Source organism: Mobula birostris, unplaced genomic scaffold (genome assembly GCF_030028105.1).
Source record: "Mobula birostris isolate sMobBir1 unplaced genomic scaffold, sMobBir1.hap1 scaffold_515, whole genome shotgun sequence".
Classification (NCBI taxonomy): Eukaryota; Metazoa; Chordata; class Chondrichthyes; order Myliobatiformes; family Myliobatidae; genus Mobula; species Mobula birostris.
The window spans coordinates 135,842-153,684 of record NW_027278252.1 but is presented as its reverse complement, the minus strand read 5'-3'; the positions used below and the strand labels follow the sequence as shown (position 1 = coordinate 153,684).

General features: G+C 45.1%; 1 protein-coding gene across 3 annotated transcripts in view; it reads right to left on the bottom strand.

Moving 5' to 3' along the window:
* Positions 1-17,843, bottom strand: part of trub2 (TruB pseudouridine (psi) synthase family member 2) — a 25,615-nt gene extending 7,772 nt beyond the window's left edge. Inside the window, exons 1-6 of one of the 3 annotated variants that reach the window (XM_072250665.1) lie at positions 17,681-17,843; positions 8,958-9,089; positions 7,590-7,664; positions 5,431-5,492; positions 4,554-4,635; positions 1,654-1,726 (exon numbers count right to left, since the gene is read on the bottom strand). In XM_072250665.1, coding sequence (XP_072106766.1) covers positions 1,654-1,726; positions 4,554-4,635; positions 5,431-5,492; positions 7,590-7,664; positions 8,958-9,089; positions 17,681-17,816 — 560 coding nt within the window. In that variant the 5' untranslated portion in view covers positions 17,817-17,843. The remainder of the gene's footprint in view (positions 1-1,653; positions 1,727-4,553; positions 4,636-5,430; positions 5,493-7,589; positions 7,665-8,957; positions 9,090-17,680) is intronic. The other 2 variants (XM_072250666.1, XM_072250667.1) reach the window with 2 other exon arrangements.

The following is a 17,843-nucleotide window of genomic DNA, read 5'->3' as shown; positions in this document are numbered from 1 at the left end:
ACTTTGTTGACATCTTTTCTATAATTCAGTGACCAGAACTGTACACAATACTCCAAATTTGGCCTTACCAATGCCTTGTACAATTTTAACATTACATCCCAACTCCTATACTCAATGCTCTGATTTATAAAGGCCAGCATACCAAGAGCTTTCTTCACCACCCTATCCACATGAGATTCCACCTTCAGGGAACTATGCACCATTATTTTTGGATCACTCTGTTCTACTGCATTCTTCAATGCCCTACCATTTACCATGTATGTCCTATTTTGATTAGTCCTACCAAAATGTAGCACCTCACACTTATCAGCATTAAACTCCATCTGCCATCTTTCAGCCCACTCTTCTAACTGGCCTAAATCTCTGCAAGCTTTGAAAGCCTGCTTCATTATCCACAACTCCACCTATCTTAGTATCATCTGCATACTTACTAATCCAATTTACCACCCCATCATCCAGATCATTAATGTATATGACAAACAACATTGGACCCAGTACAGATCCCTGAGGCACACCACTAGTCACTGGCCTCCAACCTGACAAACAGTTATCCACCACTACTCTCTGGCATCTCCCATCCAGCCATTGTTGAATCCATTTTACTACTTCAATATTAATACCTAACGATTGAACCTTCCGTGTGGAACCTTGTCAAAGGCCTTACTGAAGTCCATATAAACAACATCCACCGCTTTACCCTCGTCAATTTTCCTAGTAACCTCTTCAAAAAATTCAATAAGATTTGTCAAACATGACCTTCCACACACAAATCCATGTTGACTGTTCCTAATCAGACCCTGTCTATCCAGATAGTTACATATACCATCTCTTAGGAATACTTTCCATTAATTTACCCACCACTGACATCAAACTTACAGGCCGATAATTACTAGGTTTACTCTTAGAACCCTTTTTAAATAATGGAACAACATGAGCAATACGCCAATCCTCCGGCACCATCCCCATTTCTAATGACATTTGAAGTATTTCTGTCAGAGCCCCTGCTATTTCTACATTAACTTCCCTCAAGGTCCTAGGGAATATCCTATCAGGACCTGGAGACTTATCCACTTTTATATTCCTTAAAAACGCCAGTACTTCCTCCTCTTTAATCCTTGCTCAAATTAAAGAACTTGGTAGTGAAAGTGTTGCCATTACACTCTCCATTCTTGTTTCATTGGGACAGGGCTCAGTTATGTGGAAAGACTGCTGTGTGTTTATTCTCCCTACAGAGAGATTAGGTTGAGGTGTTTGGAATAAAACATGAATTTCAATAACAAAGACAAATGGTATCACCAGTAGGAAATCAACAACCAGACAGGGATCTGGGAATTGGAACTCGGACCATGAGAGTTTTTTGATACAGGTTGAGATACAGTTCCTTAAAAAGTAGAAGTAAATTCATTAAGAATAGGATATAAATGTGAAAAGAAATAAAACATTCTAAGGCTAAGGTAAAAAGCAGGAGTAAGTCTAACAAAAATATCGTACCAGGATAATGGGCCTAATGGCCTCCATTACAAAATCTGATTCTATAAATTATATTGCAATAGTCTGTTCCAGTTACAATTTTCCTCCTCCCTCTCTCTGTACTCTAGGAATCCACCATCACCTGAGCTTCCAAAAAAAGTACCTCCTTGTCCGGAAACCTACATTATCAGAGCTTTCTGGTGGCTGCCCTGGATCACAGCGATGATGCGCTCCAATTTGTCCCGAGTGATGTGATCTGCAACAACATATCACTGTATCAGTAAAGACCTTGCCAGTACCAACTACAATAACCCTAGTGCACTGGGCTCATGCAGTGTTAGAGCAGAGCACTGAAGGAACTGAACCCTTCAGACACCGAAGAACAGGCAGCAAGCACTAAGTACATCTGGCTGAACAGAATCAAACATAAACCTAGTGACAGAATCCTAATCTGAATGAGAAGGAAGGTGTGCTCAACATTTTTCAGCACAGAGGTAACAGACAGAAAAGTGACAAGCCAGAATAATCATGGGGCAATGTTTCTGAAGAGGGTGTAGCTTAATAGACAAAAGAGTGAGGTTCGGGGGTGCTGTGAGGATGGGTCAGCTGGGGCCAGAGGGCAAGAGGATGCATTTTTAACTGCTCCTTTCATTATCTAATGCTTGTTCCTATACCTCCTCCATCACCACCATTCAGGGAACGTAACAGCTCTTCCGGATCAGACAGAGTCACATACACCTCCTCCAACCACAGCTATAGTGTGATGCTATTACCGCTTGGTGTATCGGAGTTCAGAGTTCAATTCCAGTGCCATCTGTAAGGAGTGCATCCCCCAAAAGGACCATAACCTTGTTGTAGGTTGAAGGCTTGTGTGTCTCAATGACCAGGAGAGCTATGCAGGCTCTTGGTAGGGTCGCTGATGCCAAACAGGTCAAAGGCTAGAGATCAGTGGTCCACCGATCCTCCAGGTCCGGGGGTTCAGCTCAGGGCTAACAACCCTGACTGGTAAAATAAAACTGTTACAGAAACAGCAATGAAGAATCCTTCTATATATGATTGCAACTGTATTCCTGAGTCTCCTCCCGGACTTGCACGACTGACAGAAGAGAAAACCGAGCTATTAACATGATAACCGCCAGAGGAGGAGGAACCTTCATTGCTGCCCCAAACGTCAGCAGTATAATGGGCAGTAAAGAGACCATAACCACATGCATTCCTCAGGGTGCTCTGGTTTCCTCCCGCAATGCAAAGACATACCCATTAGTAGGTTAATTGGTCATTGTAAATTGTCCCGTGATTGGGCTACTGTTAAATAGATGGGTGGTGGTACGGCTCATTGGGCTGGAAGGGCTTGTTCTGCACTAAATCTCTAAATGAAAATAAAAGAACCTCATCTACTCCCTGGTACTCCTCTACATCAGTGAGACCAAGCACAGGCAGGTTCCACACTCTGTCTACCATGGCAATTATGCCATTTCAGTTCCCCTTCCAAATCACATTCTAACCCGTTCATCCTCAGACTCTTACACTGCCAGGGGAAAGCTAACCATGTGGATAGTCTATGTGTGGGCTGTAGATCATCCACTTGGGGAGTTTACAACCCAATGGAATGAACATTGGAATTTCCTAATTTTACGTAACATTTCTGTACTGGGTTGCACCAAATTCTGATTCAACTTCAATCCTCTCATTTTCGTCCCCATTCACATAGCCTCTCTTCAGCTTCACACCACTCATTTTTGTCCACCCTGGTTCCATCCACCTGCTAACCACACACCACTCACCAATTTGTCTCTGCCTCATTGACTCTGCTTCTACCTGTTCTTCACCTCTCCCCCAATGGTCCTCATTATCACCTTCCTGACTATCAGACTACAGCGCTGGTAGCCTTTGCATTCCCACATCACCCCTAAGCCTCTGTCTCCACTTTCACTCTTTCCAGCTGGTTCCATTTGCCTTTCTCTGTGGCTGCCCCACCCATCACCACCTGCCTCTGTCTTCCAACCTTACCCCTCCCCCTCCTCTATTTGGCTTCAGAAGCCCATCATACCTCACCCTTTCTCAGTTCATCTATCACATATGACCCATCTTCCCCCTCCTCTTTGTACTGACCACCTCTCACTCTGGTGGAGTCTCAACCCAAAAAGTTAACATTCCTCCCCCACCCCTACATATACTGTTTGTCGTGCTGACTACCTCCAGCAGATTGTTTTGTTTCCCCTTATTTAAAACTGTGGCATCTGGTAATGATCTCCATCCATTGTGGATTGATGTGGGATTGACTGAATGACTGGCAGGAGGCTAAGAGTGGGAATAAAGGGGGCCTTTTCCGGTTGGCTGCCAGTGACTAGTGGTGTTCCATAGTGGTTGGTGTTGGGACCACTTCTTTACTCTAAGGGTTAACTTGCAGGCAGAGTCAGTAGAAAGGAAGGCAAATGTAATGTTAGCATTCATTTCCAGAGGACTAGAATATAAAAGCAAGGATGCAATGCTGAGGCTTTATAAGGCATTGGTCAGACTGCACGGAGTATTGTGAGCAGTTTTGGGCCCCTTATCTAAGAAAGGGTGTACTGGCATTGGTCCAGTTAAGTTTCACGAGACTCTCAGGAATGAATGGGTTAATGTATGAGTTAATGGCTCTGGGCCTGTACGCATTGAAATTTAAAATGATTGGGGATCTCATTAAAACCCATAAAATAGTGAAATGCCCAGATAGAGTGGACATGGAGGATACTTCCCTTAGTGGGGGGTAGTCTAGGACCAGAACAGAGATGAAGAGGAATTTCTTTAGCCAGAGGGTGGTGAATCTATGGAATTCATTGACACAGACAGCTGTGGAGGCCAAGTCAGTGGGTATATTTAAGGCAGAATATTGATAGGTTCTTGATGAGTAAGGAATCAAGGGTTATGGGGAGAAGGCAGGAAATGGTTTTGAGAAAGAGAATAAATCAGCCATGATGGTATAGTAGAGCAGACTAGATGGGCCAAACAGCCCGATTCTGTTCCTATGTTTTACGGTCTATCACCCATCACCTTGCTGATGAGTTGTTCTGTGTGAGATCTGTCCTGCAGAATATACCCACCATAAGTTGTTTTCTCAATCAGTCGGCCCGTGTCTGTAAAATCCTCTGTTGCCATTCCAAAGCTGCCTTTTACAGTGTATTCCTGGGAAGCCAGAGCACAAGACATTCACACAATTTTGAGTGCCAAAGGAGCAGAAGCTTTGGTAATAAGCCTGCACAGAAATAAACAAGGTTATTGTGTCCTTGGACGAGTGCGCAAAAGGACTCAATCAATGCTTACTGCTCCTGCTCTCGGTCCAGCGAACTTGACTGGTTCAGACTGAGCATTCTTTCACAGCTGAATCCCATCCTCCCCTCTCACTTAAAATTCACGCTGTAAAGTACCTTTCCAGTACTTTGAACCACAACACCTGTAGCTATGCATTTCTTAGTCCCTTGGTTACTTTTACGTAATACAGAAGACACCAATTGCAAAGCAAGCTCAGAGAATAACCAGTCATTGCACAGGTGGGGATACAGACTCGGACACTTGGAAAATTCCAGTACTTCAATCACACAGAACCAAAGAGAGTACAGAGCACTGGCTTAACACTCCAATCAAACAGAGCGATCTGCTCCTTCCCCGCAGCAGTGCAGCATTCCCCCAGTACCACAACGCCTGCAGTGTGGTGCTGCCCCAGTACCAGCCCCTGGGCACTAAATACCATCTCCTTGGTGAGGGAGAGTTGCTCTGCCTTCCCACAGACAACGAATAATTCTGATACCATTCAGACCATCTCGTATCTAATGCACCCCCGTGTAAATACACACCAATAGTGATCTCAACACACTGACATGTAAACACTTAGTCTAAATGAAGCACCTCAGGTAGCTTTTGTCAAGGATCACGACTGGAATGCTTGTTTACTGAGGGTCATCAGCTCCCCTGCAGCCTTACCTTGGTCAGATGACAGTCATGGAGGTAAGATAATTGCTTGTTGCCACTGCCAACTGCAAGCACTGTGGAGACACAATGGTGCGAAATTTATTAGAACTCTGACCTCCACACTGGGGACAACCCCTCAAATACACCAATACAATAATCTGTGTGATACAAAATGGTTGTCTTCTTGAAGATGTACTGGAACCGAAGAGGTAAAACACTGGGAGAATACTCATCCAACTTTAACTGATGTGCAACTTCCACAGTGTATAGGCTGGGGAGGCACCTGTGCTCATCTTCATCACCCTTACAAAATGCTCAAATCTCCGATGCCCATCAGAACACTGTTTCTGCTCCCACCTTTCTTTCCTGCTGCACGTGAAGATAACAAGCACTTCTTTCTTTGAGAAGCTTTCACTGATCATTCAGAACCCAAAGCAGGAAATCGCAGAAAAACTCAGCAGGTGAGGTGGCCTCTGAAGAAAGAATTAACATTTCCACTCCACCACCCCCAAAATACTAACTCTCTGTGTAGATGCTGCCTGCTTGTAAAGTGTTGTGAGAATTCAACCTGCGCTGGATTTGATTCTACTCCATTACAATCAGTTTATTCAGAGTCAAAGAGCACTAAAGCACAAGATCAGGCTCTTTGGCCCATCTAGTTCGTGCCCAACTATTCTGGCTAATGCCACTGACCTGCACCCTCTCATCCATGTACTTACCCAAATTCCTCTTACATGTTGAAATCAAACCCACATCCATCACTCCCGCAGTAGCTTGTTCGACAATCTCACCGCCCTCTGAGAGAAGAATTTTTCCCTTATACTCTCTTTAAATATTTCACCCTTGACCTTAACCCATGACCTCGAGTTCTAGTCTCACCCAACCTCAGTAGGAAAAGCCTGCATTCATTTATCCTACCATTCATAATTTTGCATAAATCTGAAGATCTCCCCTCGTTCTCCTGCACTCAAAGGAATAAAGCCCTAACCCATTCAACCCTTCCCTGTAATTCAGGTCCTCATGTCCAGCCTACACGTTTGTAATTTTCCCTGTACTCTTTCAACCTTACTGATATCTTTAGTGTAGGTAGGTGACTAGGACAGCACACAATATTCCAAATTAGGTCTTACAAACCTCAACATAACATCCAACTCCTGTACTCAAATGAAGTACACCTGTTCAGATGAAGAGTCTTCATTATGAAACCTTATCTCTGTTTTTCTTTTCAACATTTCCTGCTTTTATTTCAGATTCCCAAACCTGCAGCTTTTTTTTGTATTTTTGACTGTTACCTGTTGTGATGTTTAAAAGATGTGATATGGAGAGAACAAAAAGGGAAAAATCTGAGGGTTTGGGCAAAACATTAAGAAAAGCACTTCACGACTTTAAGGTCAATCTCTTCCCAAAAGCCTGTGATAGAGCATCAAGGAGCTGGTAGGGGCTAATACTTCTTCAAACTGCACGCTTCAAAGGTCTTTGTTTCTGTGCTTTGAAGGGCAGCCTGAGCACACTGCTGTTGGTATGCAAAAAGCTAGAGGGGCTGAATGGCCTTCTCCGGAAAGACAGGGAGAGCAAAGACAAGCAGGTAAGAATATACACATTACAACTGTATGGACAGTGTCTGCCTGTCGCCAGTACTAGCAGGTAAGAACATACACACTGCAACGGTATGGACAGTGTACTAGCCACGCAGTCTTTTCCCGAGGAGCTGGATGCCAGCTGTTGGACTCCGCTAACTCTGATCTGATTAATTCTGAACCCGACTTTCCATATTGTCAGGTTGATAACTAGGCCAAGTCCCTCTCAGTGTTATTTCACAGCTGACAGACTCTGAAAGCTGAAAAGGCAACAGTTTCTGAAAACAAACAAACTGTGAACAGTGAAAAGCCAGGACATTCAAAAAAACCTGATTGAGCACTGGTGGTTATTTGCAACACTTCACATTGGGCAAATTATTCTGCAAACAGGAACCATAATATACATGATTAGTACCAAGAGTATAATCCACTAAACATGAATTGATCTGACAGCCAATACTTTTCAGGGTTAATATTTGCAATATTCAGTCAGGTTACTTCATAGCTAAGATGCAGATGTGATTGAGTAATCAAACACACCGAGTTTAAATATGTCAAAACACTGAACAGAAACAGAATCAACAGCGTACTCACCAAAGACCCCAGATGAGCGGTAGTCCAAACGGTCACCAGCTCCCACTTTCAAATGAGAAAACTTAGGACCTCTAACTGTGACACAGAACATGAAATCATTAAAAATAACAAAATTACACAAAGTCCAAATCCAGTGAAAAGCACTCCAGTACCGCAGAAACCCACACACAGTGTTAAACACTACAATACTGCAGACACCCCACACCCAGAGATAAACATTCCAATACTGCAGACACACCACACCCAGCAATAAACACTCCAATACAGCAGACACACAAAACCCAGTGATAAACACTTCAATACCGCAGACACCCACACCCAGCGTTAAACACTCCAATACAGCAGACACACAACACCCAGAGATAAACACTTCAATACTGCAGACACACCATATCCAGCAATAAACGCTCCAATACTGCAGATACCCACACCCAGCATTAAAAGAACCTCTGCTGCAATAGATTTCGAACCTCAAAGTACATTTATTATCAAAGCATGTATACCATATGCAACCTTGAGATTTGTCTTACAGGCAGCCACAAAACAGACCAAGTAGAACCCATTAAAAAAAGACCAAATACCCAATGTGCAGTAAAAAAAACAAATTGTTTAAACCATAAAAGTAAGTAAGTAATACTCAGAACTGAAGTTCACGAAAGTGACCCCACAGACATGAAGCCAGGCATCACAGCAGCTGATTCGGGAGCCCATTAGTTGCAGCCACAGCTTCGGTTCAGTGCAGAGATGAGTAAATCTCACAAAGCAGCAAGGTGAACATCGGCCCATTGCTCCCCCTTGGCCGCGAAACCCTGCCCTTTTCAATCTCACCCAGTGCTTAAATTGGCTAACCCTTGGGTCGTTCTTGCTCTCGGACCAGGCCCCACCACCTCAATTCCGCCCCTACCGGACCTTCCCACTGTGGTCTGGCACTTAAATTGGCCCAACCTCAGATCATTCCTCACTCCTGGACCCCTGCCCTGCCACCTCAACTCTGCCGTATTGAATCGCCTCCAAGTCTGCTCCAGCAATGGCCAGACATTTGTTCATTCTCCGCTCTCGGGCCAGTCCCCGTAGCCTCGAATTGGCCCATACCCGCCACAACCATCCTGCACCTTCGAGACTTCAGTTCAAACCCCAAAAATGCCAGGTTGTACAGGCAGTTCAAAAGCTCAACTCCAAGAGGGAAGTTACAGGTTATTGATTGCATTTCCAAGAAAATGTGTGATTAATACAGTAATTTATAGTTTTGCTTGCTGCCAGAAAGTCATTGTTGTGCTTCAGCAGCCCCATTTTAAACCTCTCAACATCAACGTTAATCCTCCACTACTGCCAGCCTTCATGTCCTTCCAACCCTCCTTTGCCCTTTACCTCGTGGATGATTGGCCAGGACTGGCAGCTGTGCCACAGTCAGGTTGGTTTCAGTGCCATTAACATCCTGGGTAACACTCGGTAGAAAGCGGACTTGGTATTCGGGACGAGGACATTCTGCAGAATTAAGAGCTGTTAATGAAATGAACTGGTCAGAGTTGTTATCGGTTCCCACCGGCCACACCAGCAGCCCCCCCATATTCACAGGAGTGATAGGAGTGTGGGCAGTGACAGGGACAGGGCTTTGTGATGAAAATGGGTGAGTGTTCAGCTCTTCTGCACATGAAGGCAAGCTTGCTACAGACCTTCTTCACTACCTTATTGACCCATAGTATCACTTTCAGGAAACTGGACAAGGTCTCTCTGATCATCAACATTCTTTGCCTTACTCAAGTCCATGGATAACATCTACCATCCTGCCTTCATCAATCGTAATTACCTCCTCAATTTCCCTCACGATCAGTCCCTGCCTTTCCAAAGGTACATAAACCCTGTCCCTATTTCTCCAATAATTTCCCACCACTGATGTAAGGCTCAATGGCCCGAAGTTACTTGGCTTATTCTTGCTGCCCTTCGTAAATGAAGGAACAATCCTCCTGTGGTTAATGAAGCTACCAAAATCTCTATCAGGGCCCCAGCCATCTCCCCCCTTGCTTCCCAGAGTAAGCTGGTGTAGGTCTCATCTAACTGTGGGGATTTATCAGCCCCTATGTGTTCCATGACATCTACCACCCCCCCCCTACTTAATACCAACGTGCTCTAGACCATGAATGTACTGCTCCCTTATCTTCCACATCCTTCTCCTTGCAGAATACAGATTAAGGACCCTACCCACATTCCCTGGCTCAACACATACATTACCCCTTTTGTCACTAAGGGGACTTTTTCCCTTGGTTACCCCCTTACTCCCAATATACTTAGAGAATCTCCTGGGATTCTTCTTAATCCTACTTGCAAAGGGTATCATTCCCATTTTAGTCCTCTTAACTTCTTTAAGCTTTTGCTTACACCTTCTCTTTTCCTTAAGGAACACATGTGTTTGTAGTTACCTCTACCTGACACATGCTGCCCTTTTTACCGATCAACACTGCAATACCCTTCATCATCCAAGGTTCCTTAATCTTGCCATCTTTGTCTTTCACCCTCAATGGAACATGCTAGCTTGAACTCTTACGAACTTCCTTTTAAAAGACTTTAACTTGTCAGACCACAAGCATCTACTCTTAATCTACTTCTGCCAGGTCTCTCTTATGCTTCTAATTTAGGTGTCACCTCACTTCTGCACAGCTCCCACTTGGACCAGAAGCCTTCCCAGTAATCTACCTACCTAAATCTTCATCCCCCTTCTTCAGTGCTTTAGCTACGAGTTCATCTGACCTGTCCTCCTCCTTCTGTTCTCACTAGCATGTGGCATCTACTAGAGGCCCTGCCTTTTAACCTTCTGCAAAACTCCCTCAACGCTATGCAGGACATCTCACTTTCCACCTACATGAACTATATAAATGTGTACTACGGCCTCTGGCTGTTCTTCCTCCCCCTTCAGAATGATATGTACCCAAACTAAGACATCCCTCCCCTCTAATCAGAACACAAGTAAAAATAATTACACAGGAAATACAGCACAGATCTAGGCCATTTAGTTCATCCAGTCCACAGTAGCACTTACACTGCACTTGGGCCTCTTCCTAGCTAGCCTTATCTTCACCTTCATCTGCCATTCTCCTCTTAATCCCAGTTCCAACTCCAGTTCCGACGGCCCTAGACACCTCCAGACCACGGATCTAACTGCCGCCAACTCCAGCTCCAACAACCTCGGACAACTACCGACTGTGAATTAGCTCGGCTGCCACCACATCGAGGCTAAGAACTTCCTCGCTGCTACTGGGCCTCTGGCACCCCTTCCCCACCATCACTCTCCATCCCTGGGACTCTCAGAGGTCCGCATGACCTCTTGGGTCCTCCATCTTCCTCTCAGTTTTCTGATCACACTAACCCTCCCCCCTCCTTTGATCACAGCTCTAATCCCTGCCATGCCTTCGCCATCCTTTCCAACCTTCCCCTCTCTGAGGTGGAGCATTCTGTCCTCACCAAGTCTTAGCTTTGTCCCCATTTGCCTGCCATGACGCCTGTGTCTCTGAGCCTACTTCTTTGGCAAGGATTCCTCTCTCTGCACTGACAACCCCTTCTCCTGCCTCCAACCCCATCAACAATCTCATCAACTCTGGAGATCTCCCATCCACTGCCACTAAACTCATTCTCCCATTACTCCGCACTGCTCACTTCTACTCCTACCCAAGATCCAAAAACCTGACTGTCCAAATAGGCCCACTGTCTTTGCCTCCTCCTGCCCCACTGAACTCATGTCAGCACACTTTGACTCCATTCTATCTCCCTTGGTTCAGTCCCTTTTCACCTATATCCGCAACATTTCACATGTTCTTGACCTCAACAACTCTCAATTCCCTGACTGCCTCATTTTCACCATGGATGTCCAGTCGATATACACTTCTAACCCTCACCAAGGCCCTAACGCTCTCTGCTTCTTTTTCAAAAGACCCCAACCACTCTCCCTCCACCACCACGTTTTTCCCTCTGGTAGAAATGGTCCTCACCCTTAACAGCTTCTCCCACTTTCTTCAAACTCAACCGGTAACCAGGGGCCCCAGCTATGCCTACTTTCTCATTGGCTGCATAAAACAGTCCATGTTCCAAACCTTCCCTGGTAATGCTCCCCAACTCTTCCTGCACTACATTGATGACTGCATTGACGCTGCTTCATGCACCCATGCTGAGCTCATCAATTTCATCAACTTTGCCTCCAACTTCCAGCCTGCCTTTAAGTTCACTTGGTCCACTTCTGACGGCTCTCTCCACTTTCTCGATTTTTCTGTCTCCATCTCTGGAGACAAACTGTCTACTGACATCTTTTATATTCCCACGGCAATCTTGACTATAATCTCTTCACCCTGTCTTTCGTAAAAATTATATTCCCTTTTCTCAGTTCCCAGGATGAGGCTTTCCCTTTCAGGACATCAGAGATGTCCTCCTTCTTCAAAGGATGGGGTTTCCCTTTGCACCATTGTTGCAGCCCTCACCTGCATCACCTCCATTTCCCAGACATCCCCGCTCACCCCACCTTCCTTAACAGGGATAGAGTTCCTCTTGTCCTCACCTACTACCCTCATAAGCCTCCACATCCAAAATTTCATTTTCCACAACTTTCACCATCTTCAACAGGATGCTACCACCTCTTTCCCTCTCACCCCCTCCACTTCTCTGTTTTATGCAGGGATGCTCCCTCCACGATTCCCTTCTCCATGCATCCCTCCCTACTAATAGTCCTCCTGGCACATATCCCTGCAAGAGACAGAAATGCTACAGTTGCCCTTTCAGCTCCGATCAGGGCCGCAAACTTTTCATCCAGGGGAGGTAACACTTTACCTGCAAATATGTTGGGGTCGTCTATTGTACCTGGTGCTGCCGATGCAGCCTTCTCTACACTGGTGAGACCCAACATAAATTGGGGGCCGCTTTCTCCAAAAGCAGAATTTCCTGGCTGCCAACCATTTTAATTCCTATCCCTATTCCCATTCCGATACTGCTCCATGCTACAATGAGGCAACTCGTACTCCATCTGATAGCATGAACATTGATTTCTCTTTCCAGTAATTTTTCCTCTCCCCCTTCACTCTTCTATTTCCCACTCTGGCCTCTTCTCCTCACGTGCTTATCACCTCCTCTGGTGCCTCTCCTTCTTCTCTTTCTCCCATGGTCGACTGCACTCAGATTCCTTCCTCTCCAGCCATTTACCTTTCCCACCGACCTGGCTTTACTTCTAGCTTTCCTGTCCCACCCTCACCCCTCATCTCTATTCTGACATCTTCCCCCTTCCCTTCCGGTCCTGAAGAAGGGCCTCGGTCTGAAATGTTTATTCATACTGCCTGACCTGCTGAGTTGCTCCAGCATTTTGTGAGTGTCGCTCCTCTTAAATGTCTCTATACGATAGAGATCTGAATGTGCAGGAAATGGAAGGACATGGACATTGTGTAGGCTGAAGGGGTTAGTGGGACATTTGATTACTGATTTAGTTCAGTACAACGGTGTGGGCCGAAGGGCCTGTTCCTGTGCTGTACTGTTCCATGTTGTTGAGTTCTCAGTGCCGCCCCATGGACCTCTGCTGAAGTGATATCTGCACTCCCTCTGTTGAATTTCCAGGCACCACCTCTGCTCCTCCTCACAACTGGGAACCTCTCTCCTCATCAATAAACTTCTTATTTCAAAGAACTCTACTAGATCACCACTCAGACTTCTTTTTAAAGAGACCTAGCCTGTATGCCTACTCTTCACAGATCCAGTGTCACCCTGGTAAATCATCGTTCCCTGCAGTCTATCTATACCTTTCTTAGAATCACAGAAACATTCAACATAGAAACATGTCCTTGTGGTCACCTTATCCAAGCAGACCATGACGTCTTCCATAGGCCCACCTTGCTCCAAGTCTTTCCAACGTACCCACCCAAATGTCATTAACATATTGTATTTGTCACCACTACCTGCTCTCCCAGATATTCCTCACCATTCGTAGAAAAACTTCACCCTCAGGTCTCTACCAAGACTCTTGTAGTATTAAGACAAGTTACTGTTTGTTGTCAACCCAAAATTTGATATCAATTCTATCACTCTGGAAATAAACCCTGGGATTTGTACAATCCAGTGTGGATATTACACATTTTCAGAGAATATTTGAGAACATTCTCCATCAACCTGGCAATCACTTGCTCTGATTTCAAAGCTTGGTGTCAGGACTGCAAACAATGTGGCACCAGAACACCAGAGGCAGCAGCAGGTCACTCAGCATCTCAATTCTGTTCCATCGTTGAGCAAGATCACAGCTGATCCAATCTTGACACCATCACCACTTCCCAAAGTCCCTTGGAAGCTCTGCAGTTTGGATGTCCATCAGTCTCAGCCATGCCTATACTCTCGGAGGATCTCACCTGGACCCCACACTTAAATGCAACCATGAAAATGGCACACTGGCTGGTCTACTTCACTCACAGTTTGAGAAGACTTGGTATGTCACCAAAGACACCTGCAAATTTCTACAGATGTACTACGGAGAGTATTCTAACTGGTTGCAATGCCACCTAGTATGAAGCCTCCAATGCACAAGATCACATGAGGCTGCCGACTCAACCAACTCCATTGTGGGCCCTACCCTCTCTGCCTTTGAGGGCAGCTTTGAGACTGGGTGCCTCACGAAGGCGGCGTCCATGACCAAAGACCCTCATCAGCTGGGATATGCTTTCTTCTCGTTACAACCATCAGGGAGGAGGTACAGGACCCTGAAGACCCACACTCAATGATTCAGCTTCCCCTCTGAATCGTCCATGAACACTACTTCACTGTTCCTTTTTTTGCACTATTTATTTAGTAATCTGTCGTAATCTTATGTCTTTATGATGTACTGCTGCTGCAAAACAACAAATTTCACGTAATACAGGGCCATGATAATAAACCTGATTTTGATGCTGATTCATTAGTTCCACCTCCGCAGAACTCCAAAGATTATGACCCTCAGACGATATTTCTCCTCATCTCAGTCTTACAGGGACAGCCCCTTACTCTGAAACGAGATACCCCTCTCAGCATGCTCCCTGTATCCCCACCACCCAGAATCTTGTATGTGTCAATAAGATCACCTCTTATCCTAAATCCACGCAGAATTTACCTAACCCATTCAAACCTAGCTCAGAAGATAATCCCTTCTCTCTTCATAGTCAAACCCTTCGTCCCAGGGGTCAACTGCTGTTGCAACATCTCCAACACAAGTTAAATACAGAGACAAAACTACACAGTACTCTAGGTACAGACTCTCCAAGGCCCTGTGAAGTTCAACAAGTCTTCCCTGCTGATATTTTCCTTATCCCTTGCAAATAGCCATTAGTTTTCCCATTTACCTGCTAGCTAACCTTTTACGCTTTATGCAGTGGTATACCCAGGCCACTTTTCACTACATTTTAAAACCTTGCTCTGTTTAAATAGTAATTTGTATTTCCATTTGACCTTCTGAAGTAAATCACCTCAAATTTCCTCACATTATATTCCAACTGCCAACTGCCTGCCCACTCACTTTCCATATCCCTTTACGTGCTCCTTGCAACTTACTAACCCACTTATAGTTGTACCATCAGCAAATTTGCCTACAGAGCCCCTTCATCCAGGTTATTAATACAGACTGTAACAGTTGAGATGCCAGCACTGATGCCTGTGACACATCACTGGTTACTGACTGCCAATTCAAAAATGGCCTATTTATCCTAACTCTCTGTTCCTCAGCCACTCCCCTATCCATGTCAATATATTATCCCCAACCCTGAACTTATCGTGTGACACCTCAGTGAATCGATATAGTACAGTACAGAAACAGGAGCTTCGCTAGACTGCACCTGGACCACAGCCCTCCTATATTACTCAAATATCTCTTAAAAGTTGTAATCAAACCCACATCCATCACTTCTGCTGGCAATTCATTCGTCACTCTCACCAGCTTCTGAGTGAAGAAGTTCCCCCTCAGGTTCCCCTTAAATATTTCACCTTTCACCCTTAACCCATGACCTCTAGTTCCAGTCTTACCCAACCTCAGGGGAATATGCCTGCTTTCCTTTACCCTATCATAATTTTGTACACTTTTATCAAAACTCCTCCCGTTCTTGTACACTCTAAGGAATAAAGCCCTAACCTATTCATTCTCTCCCTAGAACTCAGGTCCTCAAGTCCCAGCATCATCTTTGTACATTTTCACTAAACTCTTATCGGTATCTTTTCTGTAGGTAGGGGCACACAATATTCCAAATTTGGCCTCGCCAGAGTCTTATACAACTTCAACATAACATCCCAACTCCTGTACTCAATACTTATTCAACTTAGAGAACAAAAACTAAATTGAGAAAATAGGTTGGATTCCCTTCATTTATTTGGACAGTACGCCGTTTAATTGGGACAGGAGACTGTGGCCGAACAGTTCCTAACCTATCGAAACAAGCAGAAAATTCAAATATTCAAGGTGCAAAGGGACCTGGGAGTTCACATACAGGACTCCCTAAAAGTTAATTGCAGGTTGAGTCGGTGATGAGGAATGCAACGTTAGCATTCTTCCCAAGAGGACTAGAATATAACAGTAAGGATGTTATGTTGAGGCTTTATAAGGTACAGGCAAGGCCTCACTTGGGAGTATTTTGAACAGTTTTAGGCCCTCTATCTAAGAAAAGGTATGTGACATTGGAGAGGGTTCAAAGAAGATTCACTAAAATGATTACAGGATTGAAAGGCTTGTCATACGAGGGACGTTTGATGGCTCTGAGCCTCTACTCACTGGAATTCAGAAGAATGAGGGGTGACTTAAATGAAACCTATCGAATGTTGAAAGACCTCAATAGAGTTAATGTGTAGAGGATATTTCCAACGATGGGAGAGTCCAAGACCAGAGGGCACAGCCTCAAATAGAGGGACGTCCTTTTAGAACAGAAATGAGGACTAGAGGGGAGGATGCTATGGAATTCATTGCCATAGATGGCAGTGGAGGCCAAGTCATTGGGTATATCTAAGGCAGAGGCTGGCAGATTTCTGATTAGTCAGGGCATGAAGGGATACAGGGAGAAGGCAGTAGATTGGAGCTGAGAGGGAAAATGGACTAATCATTATGCAGCAGTGGCCTCAATGGGCCAAACAGCCTAATTCTGCTCCTATATCTATGGTCAAAATTACCCTCATCCCTTGTTAAAGAACTCAGCAGGTCAGGCAGCATTTTGACATTTCTGTCCAAGAAACTTCCGAAGTATCGACTGTCTATTCATTTCCATAGATGCTGCCCGACCCACTGAGTTCCTCCAGCATTCTGTGTGTGTCGATTTATACCTATCACACACCTATTTCCTGACCAAAGCCTCAATATACTTTGTCAACCAGCATTCCCCAAATCACGCCAGCCTTGTCCTTCACGCTAACAGGACCAGGCTGTACAAGAACTCTATATTTCACTCTCAAAAGCCTCATTTTATCTACAAAGAGATGGCATCACTTCTGTGCCGCGGCATGCTTACTGCAGCAAGTGAGAACCTCAGAACACACAAATATCCTTTAATACTCGATGCACCAACATTAGAAAGTAGCAGAACTCTGTGAGAGGCCAACTTGCCATTATAGTCAGAATCAAGTTTATTATCATGGGCATACGCCATGGAATTTGTTGTTTTACGACAGCAGCACAGTGTAAGAGAAAAAAATACTATCGGTTACAAAAAAAAAGTGCAAAAGAGGAATAATGAAATAGTGTTAATGAGTTCATGGACCGTTCAGAAATGTGAAGGCAGAGGGGAAGATACTGTTCCGAAAACGTTGAGTGTGCGTCTTCGCGTTCCTATACCTCCTCCCTGGTGGTAGAGATGAGAAGAGGGTCCCTAGTGACAAATAAGTCCTCAGTGGTGAGAGAGAGTTGTGCCTGTAATGGAAATGGCTGAATCTGCAGTGTGTGTGTGTGGTGTTAGTGTCAGGGGGTCAAAAACTGACGGGGATGTACAGTGGAATGTCAAAGGACACAAGCCAGGGGCACGGGACGTGTTCTCTATTGGGGTTACTAGCAGTGAATGGGACTCGCCAGAGTCGGTTTAATAGGTGGGCAATCAACGGCTCAGTGTCTACGTTTAAAGCCCGGGGATCCTCACCTTTCAACAAGTTAGCCTCGACGGTGTCCCGGACTTGCTTCCAGTGGACACCAGGGGGCTTGTAGAGGGCGAAAAGGCCGTTCAGCGCCCGCACGGCCCTCATCCCCTCCCGACGGAGCAGCCCACTCCTCGCCATCTTCTTCGCGGCCCCTTTCCGTCGGGA